Raw genomic sequence first — 25,402 nt, forward strand, 5'->3', positions numbered from 1 at the left:
AGAAGGGAGCTCGAATCGACGGGTCGAAGAGGAGGGTTTCTCGGGTCGGGACAAATCGCGAGAGAGCCTCCTCCCTCTGGCGGCTCATCCGAAATTCAGAAGGATGGGGTCCTCCGGGTCCCACCCACCCTCGACGATTCGCAAATATCGGCCCTCCTTGGCCGCGCTCGAGGGCTCTAATCACGCGCGCGGATCGAGAAGGGATCCTCCTTTCCCCGGGATCGGGCTCCTCCATAAATAGGTTCTACGTGACGTCCTTGCGGGATTTCGAGGAATCAGCATATTTCATCCTACTCTTCTCGAGCCCCCGGCCCTCGGGGGTTGATGGATGCGCGCCTTTCACGGGTGGAGGGTCGATCGCGGGTTTTCGAAATTCTAGGTGGAAAATGGACCGAGCGACGCTTCGAAGGGGTGCAAAATAGTTTTGGAGAAAATCGTAAGCGGATCGACTCTTCCGTCTTTTGCGCCGTAATCGTCGTAACTTTATTTATTCGCCATTTTCGGCCGGGCGGCGTTGCCCGCAGGCGAGAAAGCCGGACTCGGTTTCCCGAAATGGATCTCGATTGGATTTCCGAAATTTAAAAGTTCCCTTTGTGCGAAACGTCCGCGCCGCGCCGCGCCGCGCCGCGCCGCGCCGCGCCGGTTCTCGAGTTTGCGCTCCCCCGGATCGTCCGCTGCGTCGCTCGTTACGTGCAACGCGATTACGAAACGTACCGAGCCGCGGGGCCTTCGTTTCCGGCGCCGTTTTCCTTTCTTTGGCGGGATCGGAGAATTTGGAAGAAGCCCTCGCGGAGGGTGTCGAGGCGCAGCTTGGCCGCGGGAGGGACGCCCGAAGCCGGAGCGAGTCCACCCCTGGCTGCAGGAGCCTGGCAAATTATTTATGATCGATGAACTCGCGACCAGGGAAGGGGTGGAGTTTATAGCGGCGGGGGTTGGATTTATCGGCGTGTGCAATTTCCCGGCGGCGCTCGCGTCAGAATTTCGCGCTTCGTTTCCTTTCCCCGTTCCGTCCGTGGGCGCGGCTCGTCGGCGGCTCGTCGGCGGCTCGTCGGCAAGTGCCCCGCGAGTGGATAAAAATCGAGAAGACCACGGCAGGGTGGCTCGCGGTCGAATAAATATTCGGAGCGAGGCGGGGGAGGTGCGCGAAACTCATCGCTTGGAAGAACCTGGCAAATTATTCGTGATTGATAAACCGGAGGGTGGCGGCCGAGGGGTGGAAGCGTCGCCCCGAGTGTGGAGGGAGTGAATTTATCGCCATCGGGGCTGCGAGACGCAATAACGGGGCCAGGTCTGCGCCCGAGGGTCAGGTTTCAAGAGGGTCGGCCGTGGGGGATCGGGGGCGAACACCCCCCGGAGTAACGTGCAATAACGATAAATAATGTTCCTCGATCGGTCACGTCAAGGGAGGGTTTACGAGGGTAACCCGCCGGAGGACGCCGGGGCATTCGCGGCCGATTTTACCGACGACCCGCGCGTTCCTCGGAGAGATCGCCTCACCTCGGAGCAGGATCGTTCCTTCGGAAACCATCCGCATCTTTCCCGGAGTCGCAGCCGTCGGGAGGGGTCGGAGGGCATTTTCGGCGCCGCGACTCCCCCTGCGCGTTTTGATCGACGACCGTTCGCACCCCCGCGAAGCGAGTTTTCGCGGCCGTGATCAAATAAACGTCTTAAAGCCCGAGCTTGACAGTGGGCCGCGCGCCTCCACCCCTGCCGCGATGGGCACAAGAGCTCGCCATCGGCGCGTGGCCCTCCGGAGTTGGCCGAGGGAACCAGGGGTTAAAGCGCCCGCCCCTGGCAGCGGGGAGAACGAGAGCCGCGCGGAACGAATCGTTAACCCGTGGGTGGACCGGCCGCGGTTCGCGCCATTTCCCTTGCCCTCGGGCGAGGGAACCCTTGCGACTCGAGATGGCGCCCGGGTCAATTAAGCTCGGCCGCCGGGACGCTAACGAAGCTCCTCGAACTTTGGTCGGCTCGGAAATTCCGCAGCTACCCGGACCGTTCCTGGAGCAACTTAAAAAAGATCAAAACCATTTCATTTTCTGCTCCAAGACACGCGGAACTAAAAAACCAATAGGGGTATCGATGCAGCCCCCTGCTGTAACAAGGGCTCGTAGAGAAACGATACATTCCGGCAGCACACCGAACCCACTAGGATGAATTTTTTTTTCCGTCTGCTCAATCGGTTATCGGTGTCTCCCAACGAGTGGGGAAAAGATCATCCCCCGTAACCGCGACCGTGTCGGTAAGATCTAAAACCAAGGGGACTTAACCGTTTGATCCGTAATACGTTCGAGGAGATCGGCGCCTCCGCGAGCGACGGAGAGTTTCTCATTCCGAGCTCCGGAACGCAGTCGACCGGCCGGACACGCGACGAGTTCCCTTTCCGGGGTCGACTCGACGCGGCCCGATCCCGCCGATCCCGCTGATCCGACTAATCCGCCTCGGAACGTTTTGCCGACTCGGGCGACCCTTCGCGGATTATTGCCCCGTTTTCTCGTCCCGATGACTCCGACCTCGGCGTCCGTGAGAAGAACGCCCGGCCTGGAAAGGACGGCGGATCCATCGGCGATTACGGATGACGGGAGGTGGCGGGTCGTCACGGTCGCCAGCCTACCCGGCTCGCCTCCTTCCCGCTGGCGCGGAATCCGCCGGAACGGGTTTAACCGTGTTCGCGCGTTCCTCCACTCGCCGAGCCGAAAGGATCTCGCGACTCGCTCCCCCGGCTCGGCCAATTGCGTAGATGGCGCAAGCGGGACGACCCGCGATAAATAATCCCCCCTCTCCCGGCCGTAAGGCGAGTCGGCAAGGGGCCCCCGCCGGGACATCCTCGGGGCCATCCGAGCCGAGAGGAATTCACCTTTCGCTCGGCGAGAAAGGGAGCCGATCTCCGGACGCTCCGGAGAGTCGCACCGAGGCCGCGCTTTTCCGACCAGCTTTTACGGCGCGTCGCGGATTGATAATTAGAGCCGGATCGGCCTGGCAGCCCTCCAAGGGGTGGCGGCTCCTTTCCGCCCGCGGGCGGACGGGAGCCGATTTATTCGAGCGGGGCGCTCGTTCTCTCCCGCCGCCGAGGCATTTCAATGCGTCTCTTGATTGCCGTGTCAATAGTCTCCGCAGCCCGGCCTGACGGTGCACTCGGCTTAAGACTAAATTGGTTTATCAGGAGCGCGGCCATTGTTCCCGCGATAAACGGCCGCCTCGGGAAAGGTCTCGCTCCGGAGTCGATCCGGAGTCGATCCGGAGTCGATCCGGAGTCGCTCCGCCACGCGCTCGAGGAGAGAAGCGAGCGGAGAAGCTAGGAGCGGACTTTCTCGATCGGAGCCGCAACGGAACCGGTTCCGCCTCGAGACTCCGGAGGCCCCGAAATGCCCGCCCGGGGGCGGAGAAACGCGGTTCCTGCCCGGTTCCGGCCCGGTTCCGGCCCGGTTCCGGGCCGAGGCCGAGTCGGCCTTTGGGTCGCTGCGGAAAGTGTGTCGCGGAAAGGTCGCCGGCCCGGCTCAGGCGGAAGAGGCCGCTTCCCGAGGGAGCGAAAGCGTTGGCTAGGACTTGCCGCGTCGAGATGGCCCGGGGCGAAGTTACCGACCGCGAGCGATTAAGTCGCGTTCCGCCGACGATAATCCCGGGATTTATCGGCTCGGCTACCGGCGAAACTTGTCTCTTATCTCTCGCGAGTTGCCGCAACGGGGCGCGATAAATCCGCGCGGTAGGCGCGCGTCCCGGGTGGCGGACCGTTTTCGGTCGCTTCCCTTTCATTTCGTGGACGCCTAAGTGTCGGTCTCCCTCGGTCGAGCGATCCGCCTTATCTCTAATGGCCGGGGATCGCGAAACCGCGCGACACCGCGCGTTGGGCAACGCGTTCGCCAGGTTGCGCCACGCCGCCGCCAGACTTTCGCCGGTCCCGAATCCCGGACAGGGCGCGGATAGGGGGCGGACCGGTGTCGGAACGATCGGTGGGGGAAGAAGTCGCTGGCGCAATGCGAGCGATTCCGGGGGTGAACATTGAGTCGGAAGGCTCCGTTCGATGCGGCGGCCACTCGCGTCCGGAAGCGGTCGATTTTTTGGGTGGCCGCGGTTCGCGCAAAGCTTCGTCCGGCCTCGGAGACGTTTCGAGCCCTCCTGGCTCGTTCCCGAGCGCTAGGAAGAGGGAAGCGCGGAGGAAGAGCGGGATAACGAGCGGAGATTCCAGGACGAGAGTTCCGCGAGTTTCGGGGACGGAGCCGGCGGGGGTTGAAACAATTAGGGCGGCTCGGTCCCCCTGTAAACGGCGACGGCCACCGCGGTAATTCCGTTATCGGCTGCCCCGAGCCCTGGCGTAGGCTTAACGGGGCTTACTCGAGTCCGCAGGAGTGCCGGTTGGCTTTATCGTCCGCGAGCCGGTCCGCACCGGTCCGCACCGGTCCGCACCGGTCCGCACCGGCCCGCATCGGCCCGACACCCCTGCCGAGCGAGTCTGATCTCCCTCTCCGCGAGAGGGCGAAGGGGTGAGCGTAATCTAATTGCGAGCGGGCACTCTGTGCACTGCGAGCGCTTTGCGTCCGCGCGAAGAGAGCAGAGGAGAGGAGAGAGGAGACGCTTCCCGGAGTGGCCGTCGACTGTCCTCCCGATTTTCCCGGCGAACTCGCGTGGGTTCCTTCGTTTTTGGCGGCCGGTCCCAGAAAATGTACGGGCAGCGCGTTTCGCGGCAGGTGCGCGGACGGTCCTTTTTCACCCCGAAGGTGCTTTCTTTGTGCACCGATTCGCGCCGAACGGTGGCGGATCGGCGGAGAGCGACCGACGGGGGGAGGAATTTCAATCTCACTATTGCTCGAGCGTTTCTCGATATCGGCCCAGCCATTATTATCGAACTTTTAATAAACGACCCGGGGATTTAATCCGCTTATACCGAGCCAGGTCGTCGGCGGCGTTTGCTCGAATCCACGCGGCCGAGGGGAACGATTCTCGAGGCGAGGCGTTTCTCGAACGCTCGCCGCTCGCGGATCGGGCTTCGATCCAGCCGAGGGCTCGAGTTCGCCCTTGCTGCACCCCGACTGCGGCCGCACCCGCGCCGCACCCGCGCCGCACCCGCACCATGACCGCGGGAAAGGGTCCCGGGATCGCGGCTCTCCGCCGAGGGAAGCAGGGCGGACGAGCCAAGAAGAACTCGCGTCGAGGGCTGGCTCGTCGAAGCGAGAGGCGCGTATATGTATCGGGCCGGGTCCCGGGGCATCCGGGGCCCCCCGGCAGCGGAGGGCGCCTTTACAAAATGCCGAGCCATTAAGCCGGCGAGCGCGGGATTTTATCGCGGGCCGATGGGACTTCCGGGGGTGGGAACCACCCTCTCCGCGGACTGGCGGTGACGGGCCGCGAGCGTAACTCCTTTTACCCGAGATTTCTTGCTCCATTGTTCGAGGACCTCGTCGAAGGAGCTCCCCGGGCTCTCCCGAGGGATCGAGAGGGGTGGCTCGCGGATTTTTTGGCCCTCTCGATGACCGGCCCAGCGCCTCCGGGGGATTTTTCATCCGGTCGTTTCCTTTCCACCTCTCACCTCTCGCGGGAGAGGAGCGACCACCCGTAAGCCAGTCGGGCCGGAGATTCATGAATAAACCGTCGATTCTCCGTTTCCTTCCTCGGGTACGCGCGCGGGGTGCACGCGGCGCGGCCCCGTCCGGACCCGGCTGGAGTCTGTTCGTAAAATCCATCCCTCCTGGAGTCTCGTTCCCCGGGGAAACGAGGGCAAAGGCAGCACCTCCGGGATCCCTCGCAGCGACTTGGTTGCTCTTCTCCCCCGAGTTGACCCTCCGGCCGGGGCGGCAGAGAGAGGAAGGGCGCCCTCGGAGACGCGAACGACCGGCTGCGAGGGCGTTACGAGTGCGCTAATTATCCCCGGATAATCGCGAATCCACCCCCCGGGGGCTCCGGGCCGGAATAACGAGAGGGATCGACTTTGACTTCTCGCCCCCGCGGCCGGATGTCGCGGCTCGGCAGCCGCCGGATCCTTTTCCAGCAACCGTGAATTTCCCCCGGAAAGAACCCACGCCGGGTCGCCGAGTCGCGTTCGACTCGCCCGAGACGGCGGAGACGGCGGAGAGCCGCGCCGCGATCCCGAGAGAGCGGTTGCCAAGAGATATTCGATAGAGGTAATCGCGGATCGAGCGACCGACTCCGTCGCGGCGTTTCCCCTCGGAGAGACGAGAATCGTCGAAAGCGGCGTCAGGCTCTCGATCGATTCCGCCCTGTCGGCTCCGACCCGACGAGGAAAAGAGCCGCGTCGCTCTCGACGGTCCCCCGGCTCGACGCGATGCAGGAAATTAATATCCGGATTCGCGGCGGCGCGTCGAGCCTGCCGTGAAAGTCCGGAGAGAATTCCTGCGGACGTGTGGGCGCTTTGTTCTCGGCTGTTCGCCGCGTAGCCCAAGGCCGGCCAGAGCGCGCATCTGCCTCGATCGGTCGAGCCGTCGCCTCGCCCTCGAATTTTGGGAACAGTCCCGCGCGTTATCCGGCCAAGGCTGCTCGCTGCTACGTCGATGTCTTCTGCCAGAGGGGAAGGGGACGGACGCGTCGAGAACAGCGTCCCTTCCCGGGATTCCGAGAGAAAGTCGTCCGCTTCCGCGGGTAAACGGCCGCGTGTCGCGAATTGCGGGAGTGGGAAGGAGCAGCCGCCCCCCGAAGCGAAAATTAATAACCGTAATTCGTCCCCTCGCGTGGAATCGGCCGGCAAAACTCGTGTCGGCGTTACGTGTATGTACACCTCTTTTTTCTCCATTTTCCCCCGTCCTTTTTTGTCATTGCCGTCGTTCCCCGTCGCACTCCGCGTTTGCCCCGGCGAGCACCGGTTTTTGGTCTCCACCCTCCGGGCTGCGCATCGTTCCGCCGCTTTTCCAAAATTCATCGGTGGACGGCCCACCTGGTTTGCATAATTAATAATTCACCCCTCTGTCGTGCGGCCGCGGATATTGCCAGTGACGAGAAACGCGGCGATTTTCCGTCTGGCTCCGTCGAACGGTTCCGCTTCTCTCTCTCTCTGTCTCTCGAGACGGCCGTTCGCGAGACGCCGGGATCACCGCCGGGATCACCGCCGGGATCACCGCCGGGATCACCGCCGGGATCACCGCCGGGATCGCCGCCGAGCTATCGATCGCGCCTGTTTCCGCGCCGCCGGGCGGCCTGGAATTCGGTCCGATTTGCGAGGGGTTGCGCTTTAACGAGGGCCGCGTTTTTATTTACACGGGGAGGGCGCGCCGAGATGGCCGGATATCGCGAAAAACCTTTCAATCGGGAATTTGACGAAAATACGGGCCAGAACCCCGCTCGATACCCATCCATCATTGTGCGGCGCCGAATAAATCCGCGAGTGGACCATCCCTCGAGCGTTTCGGCATTTTCTCCTCGTTCCCTTCGATTGCCTCCCCTCGGCGCGAGGTCGCTCCGTTGCCAACTTACGGTAAGGTCAGGATCCGGGCCCTGACCTTCCGCACGGTCCGGTTCTCCATCGACCGGCTTTGACCGGCTTCGACCGGCTTCGACCGGCTTCGACCGGCGGCGCGTCGGGGGGATTGGCTAAATTCCTCGTAAACAGCGAGAGGAAGGGGGAGGCTCCGTTAGGGAGATATGCGATAATGCATCGATGCGCCGCCCGGTCCGTCTCCTCCGAATTTACGAGGAGTGCGAGGCTCGTCATAATTGCGGTTCGCCGGATGGATAATTAACGATCGAGGATTATCGACCAGCGATCAACGCCGACGCAAGAAGGGGAACGGTGCGGCGGCCGGAGTTCGCCTCGAATTTTCCATTTTTCGCTCGGTGGCAAAACGAATTTTCCGCCGCGCCCCGGCGACCGGACGCGCTTCCGGCCGGACGCGTCGGATCGACGTAATTTCCGGGGGTGCGTTATTTCGAGCCGAGCTTGCATAAAGTATCGGCGGCTCCCCCGGCGGTCGGAGTCCGGGTGGAATCGTGCGCGCGCCGCTTTTCGGGGAAGAGGACGGACGATTCGGAGTTCGAGCTTAAAAGCGGCAATGGAAGGTACCGCCGAGTCGGAAGGAGAGGAGAAGCACCTCCGTCGTCGAGGGTAGGCAGCGAGCGGTGGAAGGGCTCGGAATTTCCCCGGATAGGTCGAAACGCTCGGAATTCGCTAATTTCCTCGGATCCGTCGAACGGGCGCGACCGACGCGACCGGCGCCCGGATTGCGATTCGATCGCGGGGGGAAGGGGGACCGTTTTGATTTCAATTTGTTCCGAATTTACGCCGGAATTATCGGAACGACCGGACCGAGGGAAGCCGCGGAGCCGGTGGACGTTCCGAGGAATTTCATCCCGACCCCGACGGGCTTTCGCCTCCCTCCCGCCCCTCCGTCGCCGCTCTTTCCGGGCTTCTCCGGCTAACTACGATTGAATTTGCATTTTGCCCGATAAATCCGGAGCCCAGCCGGTTCCGTCGCCTCTTTCCCTCTGGCGAACTTTGCGTAAAAAGCGAAAAAACAACCCCACCCGCTCGCTCCGGCAAAAATCCGCCCCGTTCGCTGGACGGCGGGGGCGATCTCCTTCCAGGCGTCTCGACGGCGACGAGACTCTTCCTGGTTCCGGCAAAAGCGGCGGCGAAGGCTCCCGGGAAATATGGAAAATCGTGTAATCCTAGTCCCGCGTCCCGGGTGACCGGTCCCCCCCCCCCCTCCAAGGAGGGATGCGGAAAGTCAGGAGAGGATTCAGAAAATAGGGAAAACTTGCCCGCAAGGCCGGAAAACCTCTCGCGGACAATGGACTCCTTCCCTTCCGTGGGTCTCGATCCGCTCTCCCCGAAGCTCCGCGTTTTCCCCGGAATTTTTCACCCTCGCTCTCGTTTCCCCCGGGCTCGTTTCGCAAGGGTGCTCGATATAAATTACGATTCATAGGCGCGTGCGTGACGCGAGGTGTCCGCCCCGTTCCCTCTCCGGAGGACGTTATCAAAGTCTTATTTACCCCGGCCGAGGGTGGAGACGTCACCCTTAATGCGCCCTCCGGGGCGGAAGTTAAAGGACAAGGAAGCACCGTTACTTTCCCGCGGCCGCCGAGTTCCGCGCGATCAACTTTTCGCTGAATTATGCATCGCCTCGCCCTCGGTCTTGCACTCGTTTCCGCGACGGCGAGGAGGACGCGCGCCATCTTTGTCCCCTGCCCCCGTCGGCGGCCTTAATCCCGCAACCCTTGGCGACGCACCGGAGATTCTTGCAGCAGGGGCGAATCCTGCCTCGGTCGGGCGCTCGGAATTCGGGGTCGTTTGCCCCCGGAATCGGACGGTCCCTGCTCGTTAGCGGTTTCCGGGCCGGTTCCGTTCGCGGGAAGGGCAGCTCTTGCTCGAGCCGCGTAATCGCCGAGATTCGTTATCCCCGACGTCGCTCCTCGTCGCCCTCTTCGCCCTCCTCTCCGGAGGACCGCCCTTGCGGCCGATGGAAGGGACAACTTCCCGGACGGCAGCGTTTTTTCGGGGCTGCGGGAGTCCGCGGGGGTCTGCAGGGGTTAGTCGGGATTTGGCGGGGTTTGCCGGGGTTTGCCGGGGTTTGCCGGGGTTTGCCGGGGTTTGCGAGGCCAGTTACGAGTGCGCCGGCAGGACACGAATAATCGATCGGCGACGAGTCGAGCCTGCCCTGGTACAAATGCGGGATTAGCCTAATGGCCCGGCCGTGTAACGTCGTTAGAAAATCGCCCGTCGACGGTAAACCCGGTCGACCGACCCTCGGCGCTGCGCTCCTGCACCCCTACGCTCCCCTTACTGCAGTTTGCGGCGACACCGTCCTCCCACCCTGGCGTCGCTTCTTCTTCGGGTTTCTTTTCCCTGCGCCTCCCTTTCCGCGCGGAAGCAATTACTCGGCGGATCCCTCGAGGGGCGGCGGGGGCAACGGTCCCCGTTACGTCGTTATCGTGGAGGGGGCGGGAACGCCGAGTCGCGCCGAGTCGCGCCGAGTCGCGCCGAGTGCATCGACGGGGCGAAGGAGGGGAGCGGACCAAAGCCAAGCCGACGCGAGGTTGGACAACCGGTTCGAGTTAACGGTAACGATCGACTCGCGATTCCCGCGAGTACCCCGTTAACGGGAGATACTTATTTTTCCAAATCTACGGGATCCGTAAATTCTCGTTAAACGGGCAAGAAGGGCAGACGCCGCTCCCGGGGAAGCCCGCCCCGGTGACCCGGTGAACCCCGCAAAAATCGTTCCGCTCTCCACACCACCCTCGACGGGGGATCGGCGTCCCGGCGCGCGGCGGATCGAGCAGGGCTAAGAGGGGATCGATAGGCCCGATCGGTTTCCTTCTTCCGGCGACAAAGCCGCTACGCCGGTCCTCGAGGTCGGCTTCTCCGCCCGACGAGACTCCGCTTTGCGAACGTTTGTCCACCTTGTTCCATTTTCCTCCATTTTCCTCGATCCCCTCTCGCGCCGGTCGCTCCGGGAGAGAGATCCATTGTCTCCCTCGGCGAGGGTAATGGTCTTAATTAGACATCTCCCGGTCCCTCTCTGTACATCGCGGCGCTGCAGCCATTCGACTTATTCCGAACTCCTTAAGGGGCTTTCGACCCAATTACCTGGGTAATACGTCGACGTGACCGTCCGCTCCGGATTCGATTTTTCTCTCGATTTTGCCGTTTAGTCGCCTACGAATCTAGCGGAAAAGTCGGGCACGTCGCATAAACGCGTCACTCGCGGCTGGGTGCAGATTTTCCGCTCTTCTCCCCTTGCCTCGGCGAAGAAGGGCGAACTTTCCCCCGACCGCCGTCCCCCGAAGACGAGGCGCCTTTGTTAAGGACGCCTCGCCGGGAATGGAACAAGTTGATAACAAAACGTCACGCCGCGGAATATTAATGTCACCGGTGGGGGTGGCAGCAGGGGAGGGGTGCACCGTAATAAGTCGGCGTATAATGAAAGCCATTTATATAAAAGTTTCTCGCGGCTCGCGACATTTTAATTGAACCCGACTCGTCGGGGGCCCCCGCATCTCGGCGCGTAATCGGGCAAACGAAAGACGCCCCTCCCCTCTCCGCGGGAGGTGGCGTCGAATCGATCTCTTGTCCCTGGATTTCATTATTCGTCCGATCAATTTTTATGCGCTTTCGTTCCTTTTGCTCGCCCGCTCCGTATCTTAGCGGTCCGCGCCGATCACCTTCTTCTTCCTCCGCCTCCGTAGGTTATCAATTTCAACGAGGACACAGCCTCGAGACGTCTTTTGACGGACGCGGGCGCGCACTCGGCGACACGTTTAATTGTATTTCCATCGCGTCGTCCTTAACGGAGCTCGTTAAAACTTTAATGAGCAGCCGACCGATATAAGCTGCGCAAAAATTTAATTACACCGCTTGTTATCGGCCCTCGGGGAGGAGCGAAGGATGGGGAGCCTTGCCGGGTGCGGCGCGGAAGCGTCGGAGCGTCGGAGCGTCGGAGCGTCGGCCGACTCCGGGGTTTCGGGGACGAACGAGAGGCGCCGGGAAAGCCCCCGGCGTGACGGCAGAGCAAACGAGAGTTTCCGTTTCGCGTCCCCGGGTCCCGACGGGAACCGATCGACCCGCGCTCCGCCGAATCCCGGAAGGAGTGCCGATTCCGTTCAACCTCGGGGAGGGCTCTCGAGACCGTGGCGGAATTTCCCGCGGGCTCGTTACTCGCGTTTAGCGCCGCTTTTTCCCTGGACGGAGGGGCGGGGGTTTACGCGCGCATGGACCGGCCTTTATGGGACTTCGATGTCCCTGTAACGCTAACGAATGGCCCTTCTCGCGCGAGCGAGTCGGACCCGCGCCTATACGCCCCCCATAAACGCGGTAATTTCCTGGGCCGGGGGAGGACCATATATACGACTATTATAATGCCCGGTTATCGGTCCGTAGTTATCCTGAGTTATCGTTATGGCTCTTCCCGGAAAAAGAGCGGTCCGGCGAGCGATACGGCGCGGGCGGATCCATCGATTCCGGGCGCGGAGATCGGCCGCGGCGAGAGCGATTCCGATCTCTAGGGGTCGGGGCCCCCCTCGGGTCGCGGTGGACGTATCCCGCAAACCGGAAAGGCGGCACGCCGGAGGGAGGGCGATAAAACGACACGGTAAAATTTCGAGAAGAAGGAAGGGGGCGGAGGCACTTTTCCTCGGCTTCGCCGTGGCAGCAGTTTCCCTCGTAATCCAACGGGACGTTGACTTTAAGAGCCATCCCGGAGAGGGGGTAAAAACATTATTCTCAAAGACGTGCGTCAATATTAACCCTCGTCACTTGCGCAACGTTTCCGCTCCCTCCCGATCCGCGGGACGGTTATTGCGGAAAAGCTCCCTCGCGAGTCTCCTTCGTTTTCCCGGCCGACGGCGGCGAGACGTCTCTGCGCCCCTTCCCTCGACGGGTCGGGTCCGGCGCGACCCGAAGAGCCGCGGATCGGCTTCGAGAGTCGACGGACGTTTCGGATAAGTGGTCGGCTCCGTTCCGGCCATTGTTCGTCCCCTCCCTCGGCCGGCGGAACGGAAAACCTCCGCGGGAAACGAGTTCCCCGGGTCGCGGTCCCCCGACGACCCTCGAGGGTGGCAAGGAGAGCCGGCGCCGGTTTATTTAGTGGCCGGACGCGTCGGGGCGGCGGGGGACGAATTTGTCGGCTCGTCCGGAAGGACCGGGAAGACGGTAGAGACGGCGGTCGTTTCTCCGAGCGAAAGTCGCGCCGGCAATTCTCCATTTTCCGCCGGCCATTTGCCGCGTTTCCGCCTTTCCGAGGGGAAGCGCCCTCGCGGCCGTTTCGCCGCCTCGTTTTCCCGGCATGCATTTTCACGGCTTTTCAATTGTTTTTCCAATCTCCTTTACCGCCCAGCCGTGCATCGCTCGACTCGTGCGGATGCAATATCTCGGCTTTTCCATTTTACCGCCTCTTCCCCCGCGGTTTTCCGACCTCGTACTTTGACCGGCAACGCTTCTCTCTCTCTCTCTCCCTCTTTCTCCCGTCCCTTCGCCTCTCGCTTGCCGGGATCGTTGGTCGGTGTTTCCCTTTAATCCTCGGTCTCGGCACATCCCCGGAGAAACGACCGGGCTTGACTATCAACGAGTAGACTCTCCCCGAGGCCCTCGAGCCGATCGACGGGGACGCCGACCGCGCGCGCTTCCTTCCTCCTCGCCGTCCTCCTCGTCCCGACCGAAGGAAAACTTTCTTCCGGACTCGTCCGGGGGACGGGAGACGCGACGGGAGTCGCCCTGGTGTGCCAGGACGGTCCTGGCCTCATCTCGGCAACGCGAACGACCCGTTTCGGTTCCGCTCGGCCCGGCCGAGGAAGGAAAAACTTTTCGTCGCCGTTCTTTGAAAAGCGCCCCGAGAAATCCGGCAAATCCGGCAAATCCGGTAAATCCGGAAGAGCGGCCGAAGCCGATAAATTGCTCGTGGGCGACCTCGTCGCCCTGCGGCAGAAACTCTCCGGTCCTCGTGGAAACGGAGGAGACGCTTTTTCTTGCCTCTCCTTCCCTTGGAAACGCGTGCGTCGAGAAGGAGGAAAGCGGCTTCGAAAATAGACTCTAATCTCGCCTAACCCAAATAAAAGGGGTGACACGCGACGCAGATGTTATCCGCGGAACGAAAGCCTTCGGCGGGAACACGGAAGGGCGGACGGCGCCGGCCGAGATAATTAGCCACCGCGTCGGCCCACCCTCGAGGGGCGCGAAAGAGAAAACTCTTTCCTCGTTCCCGGCTCGCCCTCGGCCGTGCCCGGAAGCTCCCTGACGTCCCTTCGCACCAGTCGTCGCGGAAACCCGATTCCGATCGTTATTAACCTCCGGCCGAGTCGTTTCCACGGAACTCGCGACGCCGTCCGACCCAATGGACGGAAAGAAAAGGGGAAGAAGCGGCGAATTCCCGTCGGGACGTTCCTCGTCCCTGGAATCCGCCTCGGATTGCGAGGAAGGGCTCGGGGCGAGAGGCGAAAAACCACACGGAAAGGCGTCGTCAGGTCGCGGCGAGACCACAAAGGGCCCTCGACGACTAACGAACGACGCCTCTTCCCGAGCCCGCGTCGCCGTTATCGTCGCCGGCATCCGGCAAGACGGTTTTACGCCGACGCGTCTCGACCGGGCCTCCGGTCGCCGTGTGGCACGGAACTAACGTTAACCCTTCCGCTTGCAGGACCCCCGGAGGAGAGGAGGACCAAGGAGTCGACCGGCCCAGGTCGGGGGATGACCGGAGCCGCGCCGTCCCTCGGCGGGGCGTAAAGGCCCGTCCGTCCCGGGCGCGAGATGTCGGCCAGGTAACGCAGGCCACCCCCGGAGCGCAAACAGGAGGCTCGGCCCCGCCGCCATGGGCTTCCCTCGAAGGAGATCCCTGTGGCTCAAGCTCGCCCTCGTCGCGGGGGTGGTCTGGCTCACCGTGTGCTTCCTCCTCTACACGGAGGACAGGGCGGCCGTGGCCGCCCAGGGGCTCGCGCCCTCGGGGGTCGCCGCCCCTCAGATGGCCAACGGCTTCGTGCCTCCCGCGATGCCGGCCAGGAGGGAGACGCCCGCCAGCGAGCAGGCCAGGGCCAACCGGGCCGAGGCCGGTCCCGAGCAAGGTGGGTGGAGGGCGCGTGGCGGCGATCGGAGCCGGACCGACCAGGGTGCGTTGCTTGCAGGCGGCGGAGTGCTGGCCGCCCCCAGGGAGCCTGACCCCTCGGCCCCCGGCGAGATGGGCCGGCCCGTCGTGCTGCCGACGAACCTCACCGCCGAAACGAAAAAACTCGTCGACGACGGGTGGATCAACAACGCCTTCAACCAGTACGCCAGCGACCTGATCTCCGTCCACCGGTCCCTCCCTGACCCCCGGGACCCCTGGTGAGTTCGGCCGGGAAGAAACTTTTGGCGCCCGCCCCCGAGGCCACCTCGAGGCCGTCCCCGAGGGAAGTCCGCGCTCGGGAAATATGTTTTCCGCAGGCTCGTAAATTCCAGCGCCAACTTCGCCGCGGGCCGCGCCGCGCCCCGCGCGGAGAGCCAAATTAACCCCATGAATATTAATTACAATTTACATGACATTAACCGACATTATCAGGACCGGTGGGCTCGGAGTCTCTCTCCGGGCGAATCGCCGGCTGCGCGTTCGCGTCGAGACCCCCTGCCCCCCGGCGGTACTCCCGGGCGCCCTTCCTTAAAGGGGCGAACGATTCGGTCCGGGGCCGGGTGGACGGCTCTGCCGCTCCGAAGGCCTTGAACTAGGGATGCAAATTTAAGTACGCAAATGCCGGGCCGTTTGGTTTAATAACGTGCTCCTTCGCGCGCGAGGACGCGTTCTCCACGCGGCGGAGCCAATTATCGCGTTACTACACCCCGGGCGGAGTGGGGGCGCGCCGAGGGGTGGTTTGCTGCACATTTGGGGGAAACGAACGCGCCAACTCCGGGACAGATGTGCCCAGCCAAGCTGTCGTCTTCCCGGTAACGTTCCAACCGTGTAAACGCGACGTCGGGAACGCCCGCCTCTCGACTCGACGAACACCCCTCCCTGCATTATTCATTATTACGCGCCGACGACGGACCGATCCCATAGGCCGGAATCGCTCGGGATGACGTCGATAACGGGGAAGGGCCGCAACCGCGGTTTTCTTCGGCGCTCCAGCACGGACCGCTGGAGAAGGTCGCGGGGCGTCGGGGCGTCGGGGCGTCGGGGCGTCGGGCGCTGTTTGCAAAGCTTTCGCTCCGTCGTCCGTAAATCCCGTAAACGAACCTTGTCCTCGAGGGACCCGGACACCGGCCACCCCCGCCCCGACGGAGATTCCCGGCGAAATTGCGCGGACGCGGCTCAAGGGCTTTCCCACCACCGGTCTCCCTCGGCGAGCTCGCGCCTCCGCGCGGAATTCGACTTCGGACAAAATCCCATCCGAACCATTCGACCGAGAGGACAACCTGACGTACGACGGCAGGCTGGGGGGCTCGGGGGGGCGCGGTTTATCAGGAACGCAAGAAATTTGAAACTTGCCGCCACCTCCGAGGTGCGTCGAGGCGGCCTCCGGAATGCACGCGATTCGCGCCCCGGCCCGAGACCATCGGCGGATAATTGGCGAGAAGGGAGACGGAGTCGACCTCGCTACGAGGCTTCCCGGCGGAGCAACTCGAAAGGGTTTGCGCGCGTTCCTCGTGGGGGAGATAAATCGAGGCGCGAGAGAAAGCACGCCGAAGGTCAATAAAGCTCCGGGCTGGGGTGGAAGGCGAGAGGTTTCCTCAAAGGTCGAGGACCGCCGGTGATTTTTTGCGGGTCCGAGGAATAAATCACCCCCGACGGCTGATCCTAAGTGGGGAGGACGGGCGCCCGGTCAGGAACTGCTCCCCGGGGGTGCGATGCACTTTGCGGGGCTGGAAGGGGCTCGGGAAGTAGTCGGGCCGACGATACCGCGACGAGTTTACGAGCCCCGGACGCGCTCTAACGATCGAATTCGAGAAATTGAAGGCTCGTTCGCCGATCGATTCCCTCCCCGCGCCGAGGAAACGGACCGGAAACCCTGACGAGTCCGTCGCCGGGGTCGCTCCCCCGGCCGCGGGAAGAGGGTCGCCAGACTTCTCCGAGGCGTTCCGCCCCATTTGCGGCGATACTCGGCAGCTCTTTCCGCGACTTCGATCTCCCGGATCCTCCGAGAGGGAGAGGTGGACCTCTGCCGATTCTCCCGCTCTCGACTTCGGCAGTCGCGTTTACGCGACGGCCGGCTTTCCGGCCATGGGGTCGGCGCCTTCCGTCGCGGCGGTGGAGAAATTCCGGCTCGGCTTCGATTTCCGCGCGCGGCGAGATTCCCCCGGACCTCGGGAACGCGTTAGGGGTGGGTCGCGCGACGGCCGGGGAGCTTTGAGCACGTCTCGCTCTAATTACTTGGAGGGTGCGCCACGGCGAAGGAGAAAGAGAGAGAGAGAGAGAGAGAGGGCGGGCGGCGCTCGGAACGTTCGCGACGTTGCATAGTCGCAAGAGACGAGAAGAAAGGGTTCAAGTGAAGACGAGACGAGAGGCGAGCCGGGGGGCGAGAAGCCTCCCCTTTTGGGACGCGTGGGAAGAGTTCTTCACTGCGCGTTCCCTTCTTCGGCCCGCCACCCTCCGAAGAGGGAAGGGACGGCCTCGACGCGTCCGGAGGAAAAATCCCTTCACCCTTTTTCCCGAGGGCGGCCGGGATCGACTTCCGCGAAAATCGGCGACGAGCGGCAGGGAAAAATGAAACATCGCCGTTACTCGATTCCGGACCGACGGAGTCGATCTCACGGTTCTCCTCGAGGAAGAAAGGCAAAGGTGTGTAGCCCCACTCCCTCGATTCGTCTCCCCGGGGCTGTATAAAGGAACCGCCGCCCCTCCCCTCGGGGGTACGCGCTCGAGAGTAACAACGAACGAGAGATCGCGGGCGAAATTGGACGGCAGGGTTGCGGCAGATCGGGGCGGAAATCGAATTACGATTGGCCGCTCCGAGAGATCTCGCGATCGATCGCCGGCTTATCCGAGGCGAGGCGATAACGAGCGGAATTGCCGTCTTCGAAAGGAACCCTCTTCCCCCGGGGAGGGGCGCGCCGCGACGCCTTCGATCGGGGCCCGAGGCCGCGAATTAATTCGAGGCACGAGCTGCGTAATCGGGCATGCCCCGGAACTCGGAGTTTCGGTCGTGTACGCAGGCCGCGTAAACGCAAATAATTTCCGCGGGGCCGTCGACGCGGCGGCTTTACGGGCGCTTTAATTTACAACGTCAGCCGCACCCCGATCTTCCGTTTCGACTCGCCGCCGCCCTTTCGCCGCCTTCCCCGAATCGCGACGGACTCGAGAGAGGCGCCGCGGTGGCTTTTGCCACGTGGCGGTGCGATCATTTCGCGACCGTTCCGTAATCGGCCCCGAAGAGGAAAGCGCAAAACGACGTTCTCTCGATCTTTTCGCAAGGGTTTGTTTTACGGCACGGCATAAAATCCCGGAAAGCCGGGGAGGACCGTTCTCGAGTTCTGCGGCGCCGCGGTCGAGAGGGTCGCCGCGCGCTCCTTCGGGCTCCATTAGCCCGGAATCTCTTCCGCGGCTCGGGAAATCGTCGGCCAGCCGAAGGAAAGAAGGGAAGGGTTGGCCCCCGGCCAAGCCGGAAGCGGTTCTCCCGCCCCGTTCCGCCCTCGTCGGTCAGCGACTCGGTTCCTCCCGAGCGGGCACGAAGAAGAGAGTCTGGTCGAAACTCGACGGCTCGGCCCGGAGCGGCGACTCACCGATGCGATTCCCCTCCAACCGGAGGTGCGAACCCGATCTCGTTCCCTCCGACGCCGAGAACGCGGGTTTTACCGCTGGAGGCGCGTCCCCGGGGAACTTACGAGCTGCATATGGAATTCCTCCCGCCCTTTCGCCCCCAGTGGGAATCGTCCCCAGGGACCCCCTTCCCTTTTCCCGAAGGCCGGGTGGTATCGCGAAGGGCGCGTTATGCCGAGGAACCCGGGAAAACTCGCCGAGGTCACGTACCGAGGTCCCGCCCTCGTTTCGACGAGTTTCCCTCTCCTCGTCTGCCTGTATCTATCAATTTATACGCGCGCATATATCGAGAAGCCTTTCGGATGTCGGCGGGATACCTCCGTGTAATAAAATAAAGGGTGGTCGGGGGAGCCGCGAATAAACTCGCCCCTTCTCCGGTTATCTCGCCGGTGCGGTCGGAGCGGGGAGGGCGAGAAAAAGTCCCTTTGGAGACGGCTAATCGCGCCCGCGACTCGACTCGGTCCCGTTTTCGAGTACTCGCCTCGTCGAATGTCCCGCCGTTTCAGCCCCTTTGTTCGTGCCTTTTGTCTCGGCTCTTCACCTCCGAGACCCGTCAAATGGAGCGGGGCCCGCGGAGGAGGAAGCCTCGGCAATCCGATTTTTCCCGCATCCCGCGTCCATTTTACAAGGGCTCTTGCGGCGACACCCTCCGGAATAAACGTCATCGCGCCCTGCCTTCCTCGCCGCGAGTCGGAGTCGGAAAGGATTCGCTTCGTCGATGTAGGCAACGGATTTCCTGCCCCACGGTGCCACGAGTTGCAGCCGCGCCGCGGGACGCCCGACGAGGAGAGAGGGGACGATCGTCGATCCCGAGGCGCGACTTCGATTCGCGCAAATCGTCGCGGAAGGTCCGGTGCTCGAGCGAGCGGAAAGCCACTCGGCCCGGTTAAACGTTTCAATCGCTTCCGGTCGATCGGCGCGCCCCGTAGCGATACCCACCCCCGGTTCCGGTGACGAAAGAGAGCACCGCAACGCCACCGGTTACAAAACGGAGTTCGAATCGATCGCGGCTCCCCCGCCCGCCGCTTTCCGCCCCCTCCCGTCCCCACCCGTCCCCACCCGTCACTTCCTCCGCTTCGATTCCGCGAGACGAGCCGACCGCCTTGTCGCCGAGATCGGCCGCGAAAATCCGGGACTCGGACTTCCGGGGGCCGTCCTCAGGGGAACGGGGGCGAGGACCGGGATGTGGAATAAATTCGAGCGCCGCGGGTCACTTTCGGGAATCGATCGGGCAACTTCAACCCGACCGGAGTCGCATTGGCAAATACCGAGCGCGGAACGACGTGTCCCGGAAACGCTTGTGGTTGCGGTCTCGGTTCCGGGACGCGTCGGGACGCGTCGGGACGCGTCGGGACGCGCCGGGTCGCGCCCGATTTCGGAACTCGCCGGTGCTCGGCAATGCGTTATACGGGGCGAACCGCGGCCATTATTGCTCTTGGACCCGCGATAATTGCCGAATAATCGCTTCCTGCTCCCCCTGGCGAGTAATTACCGCGACCCCGCAAACGGAGGGCAGAGCCCCCGGGCCCCCCGTGGGAGAGAGAGAGAGAGAAGGCGCGACAACGATCGGTGCTCAACCCGGGTGGTTTTTCGCGCCGGCAGGTGCAAGGAGTCCGGCAGGTACTTGGACAAACTCCCTCCGACGGCCGTCATCGTCTGTTTCCACAACGAGGCCTGGTCGGTGCTCCTCAGGACGGTGCACTCCGTCCTCGACCGGTCGCCGGACCGACTCGTCCAGGAGATCATCCTCGTCGACGACTTCTCCGACATGCGTGAGTAGCCCCTCCGATTCCAGGTCGGACCGCTCGTCCCTCCGTCCGCGGCGGGTCGCGAACTCCCCCCCTCGTCCCGAGGAGGACGGGGTAAACGGAGAGAGGAAGGGCGCGATCCGGATTAAGAGCTCCCTCGTATGACGTCCCTAATTTCCCTGCCCCGGGAAATCGAATTCCGGCTTCCCGGCCCGGCGGTCCGTTTCAGCTCACCTCAAGAGGCAGCTGGAGGACTACATGATGAACTACCCGAAGGTGAGGATCATCCGCGCGCAGAAGCGCGAGGGCCTGATCAGGGCCCGACTGCTGGGGGCCGCTGCCGCCAAGGCCCCGGTCCTCACGTACCTCGACAGCCACTGCGAGTGCACGGAGGGCTGGCTCGAGCCGCTCCTCGACAGGATCGCCCGCGACCCCACCACGGTCGTCTGCCCTGTCATCGACGTCATCGACGACACCACCCTCGAGTACCACTGGAGGGACTCCGGTGGCGTCAACGTCGGGGGTTTCGACTGGAACCTGCAGGTAACCCCCGCCCCCGCCCCGGTCCGTCCCGGTCCGTCCCGCCGTCTCTGACACGCCTCTCACGCCTCTCACACTGTCCTCAGTTCAACTGGCACGCGGTGCCCGAGCGGGAGAAGAAGCGCCACCGCAATCCCGCGGAGCCCGTCTGGTCGCCGACTATGGCCGGCGGCCTCTTCTCCATCGACCGGGCCTTCTTCGAGAGGCTGGGCACCTACGATAGCGGATTCGACATCTGGGGTGGCGAGAACCTGGAGCTCTCCTTCAAGACCTGGATGTGCGGGGGTGAGTGTCGCTCGCGGTCCGTCCCCCTGCCCCTCTGATCGGACGCCCCTCCCCAGGCACCCTGGAGATCGTGCCCTGCTCCCACGTGGGCCACATCTTCCGGAAGAGATCGCCCTACAAGTGGCGCAGCGGCGTCAACGTGCTCAAGAGGAACAGCATAAGGCTGAGCGAAGTGTGGCTGGACGAGTACGCCAAGTACTACTACCAGAGGATAGGCCACGACAAGGTGAGCGACCGGCCGCGACAGGCCGCGACAGGCCGCGACAGGCCGCGACCTCGGACCCGCCCCGACTCCCCGCTCCGCTTCTGCTCGCAGGGTAACTACGGGGACGTGTCCGACCGAAAGGCCCTCCGGAAGAAGCTCGGCTGCAAGTCCTTTAAGTGGTATCTCGACAACGTCTACCCGGAGCTCTTCATCCCGGGCGAAGCCGTGGCCTCCGGCGAGGTGAGAGTGGGGGGTTCCGTTCCGAGTAGGAGATCCGACGCCGTCCGCGCGTCCCCTCCGGGGTCCCCTTCCGCGCGGACGTACCTTGTTTGCAGGACGCGCGCTCGGCCGGAAGGAGCCGCGGCCTTCCTCCCGGTCGGTCGCCGTTCGTCGCTAACCACGAATGCTCCACTAACCACTAGGTCCGTAACCTCGGCGAGGGCGGGAACACCTGCCTGGACTCCCCTGCCCGCAAGGCGGACCTGCACAAAGCGGCCGGACTCTACCCCTGCCATCGCCAGGGCGGCAACCAGGTACCTCCACGCGCGAGTCGCTCCCGGCGACGCTCCTCGACTGCCGACTCTTCGAGGAGAGTCGCCGGCCGCGCCGACGCGGTTTTCCAGAATCGCCGATCGGGTCCGCGCGCCGCGGCGCGGCCCGAGAGGCGCGGCCCGAGAGGCGCCGCAGGGACGAGGAGCGACGGAGCGAGAGCGAGAGAGCGGGAGAGGGGCGACTCGACGAGTCGTCCGGCCCCCGGGAAGGGCCGGTCGGATTCCGAGGCCCGGTAACCACAGGAGATTCCCTCTTGAATTTTCACGCAGATAAGGCAACCCGGTAGCGGCGCGTGCATCGACTCGCCAGGAAAGCCCGAAGACCTCCACCAGCCCGTCGGCCTGTACCCCTGCCACGGCCAGGGTGGCAATCAGGTACTCGGACCGCTTCCGAACGCTTCGGGGTCTTCTCACCGGTGGCGGGTCTCGACCCTCCCAGAAGGGGTTGGCGGCACCTTCTCTCGCGATCCGAGTCGGGGCGGCGCGAGAAGTGCGTCCGGAGCCAATTACTCGCTAACCGGCTACGCGCGCGACCAAAAACGCAATCACTCGGCACGCGGAACGACTCGTTTTTGCCGTCCGACCCGCAAAGCGGAGCCGCTTTAATTCCGCTGTTCGCCCCGGCAATTAAGCCGCCCCCGCGGTCCCGCGCGCCAATTACTCCGCCTTCGCGTCGCTTCGCGTCGCTTTGCGCCGCGCGGCCCGATTCCGCTCGCGCCGGCGACTTTTCGGCCGCAACCCCCGATCCACCACTCTCTCTCTCTCTCTTTCTTACTTACCTCCCTCTGCCTCTCTCGCTCTCTTTCCACCCGACTCTAACGTACCCTAAGATGGCATTAACCGGCGGCTACGCCGAGGAGGGCTCGCCCTCGATCGACACGCGTTTCTCGGCGTAGCTCGCCAAAAGAGGCCGCGAAACGAGCCGGAGGAGCGCTCTCTCGGCGCTACGCTTTCCCCTTCGAGGAATGACCGAGAGAGAGCTTCTTACGAGGCCCGTCTTCGGCATTTCGGGGGCTAACCGAGATTTCGTTGAACAGTACTGGATGCTGAGCAAGACCGGAGAAATTCGCCGCGACGAGTCCTGCCTGGACTACAGCGGGACGGACGTGATTCTGTACCCGTGCCACGGCAGTAAGGGGAATCAACAGTGGACGTACAACCCCCAGGTGAGCCCTACCGCGACCGCCCCGAGTCGGCCCGTCGGCCCGTCGGATAACCCAACTTTTGTCTTCGCAGACGAAGCAGATCAGGCACGGAAGCAGCGACAAGTGTCTGGCCATCACCGAGAGCAAGCAGCGACTGCTCATGGAGGAGTGCTCGTCCTCCGCCCCCAGACAGAGATGGTCCTTCGAGAATTACGACCCCTCGAAGCTGTGACATTCGGCTTGGCCCCGGCCCGACCCCGTCGCCAAGACCCGCTTCGGCAGATAGGCGGAGGCCCGGACCTCCCGCTTTAGGATTCTGTAAATAATGCCCTGGACAGAGGTCGCGTTTACAGGGAAGCAGTATTACCGGGAGTTGCGGCCCGCAACGGGTCCGGAGAAGCGACGTCGCCGCCGGAAGACTGGCCATCTTTACGGAAAATTGGCCAGGAATTCGGCCCAGGGGGACGAGATGAGAACTTTGACGGGCCGATCGTTTGGTCGAGTCCGGAGCTGCCGACGAAGGGGCCTAAAGAAACGATCCCGCCCGACTCCGAGTCCAGTTCCGCTCGGACTTCCCAGTATTAAGGGAATTTCAAAGGGGGCTGCCGCGACCCCCGCTACGTTTTGTACATTCCTTGTAAATTAATACGTTTCCACGGACTCGGTGCACTTCGCGTTGCGTTTACGCGAGGGCGATGCAGATCTCTATTTAAATACGTCGGACTCTCGGCTTGCTCGGGCACCGAGGACCGGCGAGCGCGATCGGAGCTTGGAGGTTCGGCCAACGCGCACCCTAAATTACCCGAAACGTCCCGGAAGACTCGCGATCCTAGAAACTGCCCGAGAACCCGACCCTGATCGTAACTCGTTCAATCTTGTATAATCCGGAGATCGATTGCCGGTTTATTGCTTCCATTTTTTTTTATCTTCGTTTCATTAAACGGTTTCCGAAATAAAGCGCATTGAAATAGGAACCCAAGTATACCCGCCGAAGTCCGTATTTTTCCTCGAGCTTTGTTCGCTGCCGTAAGCACGGATGCAAAAATCAATCGAGGGCGCGTGGGTGCGTGCGCGTGTGCACACGGAGCGGTCCACCCGAGGGTACAGCCTCCGATGAGTTCCCTGCTTTTCCCGAAAATCGCGGAAAATCACTGAAATAATCGTAATCTCGGTCTCTTTCAAAATCGAACCTCCAAGCTTTCCATCGTATCTCGGAATGAGAATATGTCATAAAGTGGACCCTTTGAATTTTTCAAGGAAACTTCTTGAAAATAAGAGATACAGGCGAAAAGAGAAAAGAGATAGTCCAAGTAAACGTCGCCAGTAGCACGCAAAACGACTCGATTCAACCGAGGAAACAATCGGGAGTATTGTAATCGATTACTACTGCGCTATCGGGTACCGTCATCCTACCGGAATTACGTTTCGCGGAACGAAGCAGAACGAATCCGTTAGAATCGTAAAAAGGCCCAGAGAGAGGGCGGTGAGGGACATGGGCAATGAGAAGTCTCCCGGTCTCATTCGGAGTGAACAGCGACGCATTTCTCCAAGTAAATATACATAATATAAATAAATAGATAAAGATATACACACATATGACGTTTTCTACATTTGGTAAGGATGTAGCATATCATAAGAGAAAGTGGACATTTACAAGCGACGACGCGGAGCCTCGAGGTCTGCGCGTCGGACGTTTAATTAAATGTAATATCAAACGTGCCTTATTTCGTGTATATACATGTACGGATTTATGATTATCACCGATGTTATCATTGCGAACTCCTATGGTAATCCACAGGCATTTGTGTTTAAATAAATCGATGTTGTTTTACGTTAGGACGGTTCTACTGATTGTTCAAGATACTGACGAACCCTGATCAGCGCTGCAAAAGCGAAGCTCCTTGGTGGGAAGGGGAAAAAATATAGTTAACGGGTACCTTCTAAACCCCGTTAAATCGGTGCAGATATTTCGAAAAGATTTTAAGGCTTGTACGATACTCTACACGCTGCAGAGAAGTCGCTAATCCCTCAGCCGACGACGAGAAACGAGAACGAAATCGCTCGTTATTTTCGCGCAGGCGTTCACGCGCCATATGAATTTGCCCCCAGGTGATTCGCTTTCGGAGCTCCATCCGCGACCCAGAAATTGAATAAATCACCCGAAACAAGCCAAAGAAGAAATTTCGACCCTTCGATGAAATTACATACTAGATCCCATGATATGCGTTGGCGTTACGTGTCATAATTACTTAAAATGATCCCGTCGAAATGCGTCTCATTAGTTTTACCTTCAACGTTAATACACTTTTAGCAGAGATAGGTGGTTGGGAGATTGCTCACGGGCAGGGTCGCGCGATCGCATCGTGTGCTGCCCTCTGGTTTCGTACGTTAGCTTTCACCGCTTTTGAAGCTCGCGCACTCGCGATTGCGGTACCATCTACCAGTTGCCGTCGGCGGCTCACGTATTCGCGATGGTAATACCATGCAGCAGTTGACGGTGGTAGCTTACCTACGCTTACCAAGACTACTCGCTTTTGATGGTAAGGGAAGAACACTCGTGACGCTTCATTTGACTTTATCTACTTATCTACTACTATTAAGTACATTGCTGCCTCGAAGTCGACGTGATGCGGAGCTTTGGGGCACGCGTCGGTGTCGCGTACGGAACTCTCATGCAGCGAATCTGCGTGAGTACGATCGGTCCTAGAAATCTTCGCGCGTCCCAACCAGCCAAGCGCCAAGCTACGGGTCGAGATGTGAGTATATGGTGCGT

General features: G+C 62.0%; 1 protein-coding gene across 2 annotated transcripts in view; it reads left to right on the plus strand.

The window, feature by feature from the left end:
- LOC105701016 (putative polypeptide N-acetylgalactosaminyltransferase 9) overlaps nt 1-24,465 on the plus strand; it is a 29,330-nt gene extending 4,865 nt beyond the window's left edge. Inside the window, exons 2-11 of one of the 2 annotated variants that reach the window (XM_012427403.1) lie at nt 14,073-14,493; nt 14,554-14,752; nt 19,758-19,927; nt 20,133-20,446; nt 20,530-20,728; nt 20,785-20,954; nt 21,045-21,173; nt 21,356-21,466; nt 22,522-22,650; nt 22,721-24,465. In XM_012427403.1, the coding sequence (XP_012282826.1) occupies nt 14,244-14,493; nt 14,554-14,752; nt 19,758-19,927; nt 20,133-20,446; nt 20,530-20,728; nt 20,785-20,954; nt 21,045-21,173; nt 21,356-21,466; nt 22,522-22,650; nt 22,721-22,861 (1,812 nt within the window). In that variant the 5' untranslated portion in view covers nt 14,073-14,243 and the 3' untranslated portion in view covers nt 22,862-24,465. Of the gene's footprint in view, nt 1-14,072; nt 14,494-14,553; nt 14,753-19,757; nt 19,928-20,132; nt 20,447-20,529; nt 20,729-20,784; nt 20,955-21,044; nt 21,174-21,355; nt 21,467-21,754; nt 21,860-22,521; nt 22,651-22,720 lie in introns of both variants that reach the window. The other variant, XM_012427404.1, reaches the window with a different exon arrangement.
- The last annotated feature ends 937 nt before the right edge of the window (nt 24,466-25,402 follow it).

This window comes from Orussus abietinus, unplaced genomic scaffold, assembly GCF_000612105.2.
Source record: "Orussus abietinus isolate OABI.00-Male unplaced genomic scaffold, Oabi_2.0 scaffold568, whole genome shotgun sequence".
NCBI lineage: Eukaryota > Metazoa > Arthropoda > Insecta > Hymenoptera > Orussidae > Orussus > Orussus abietinus.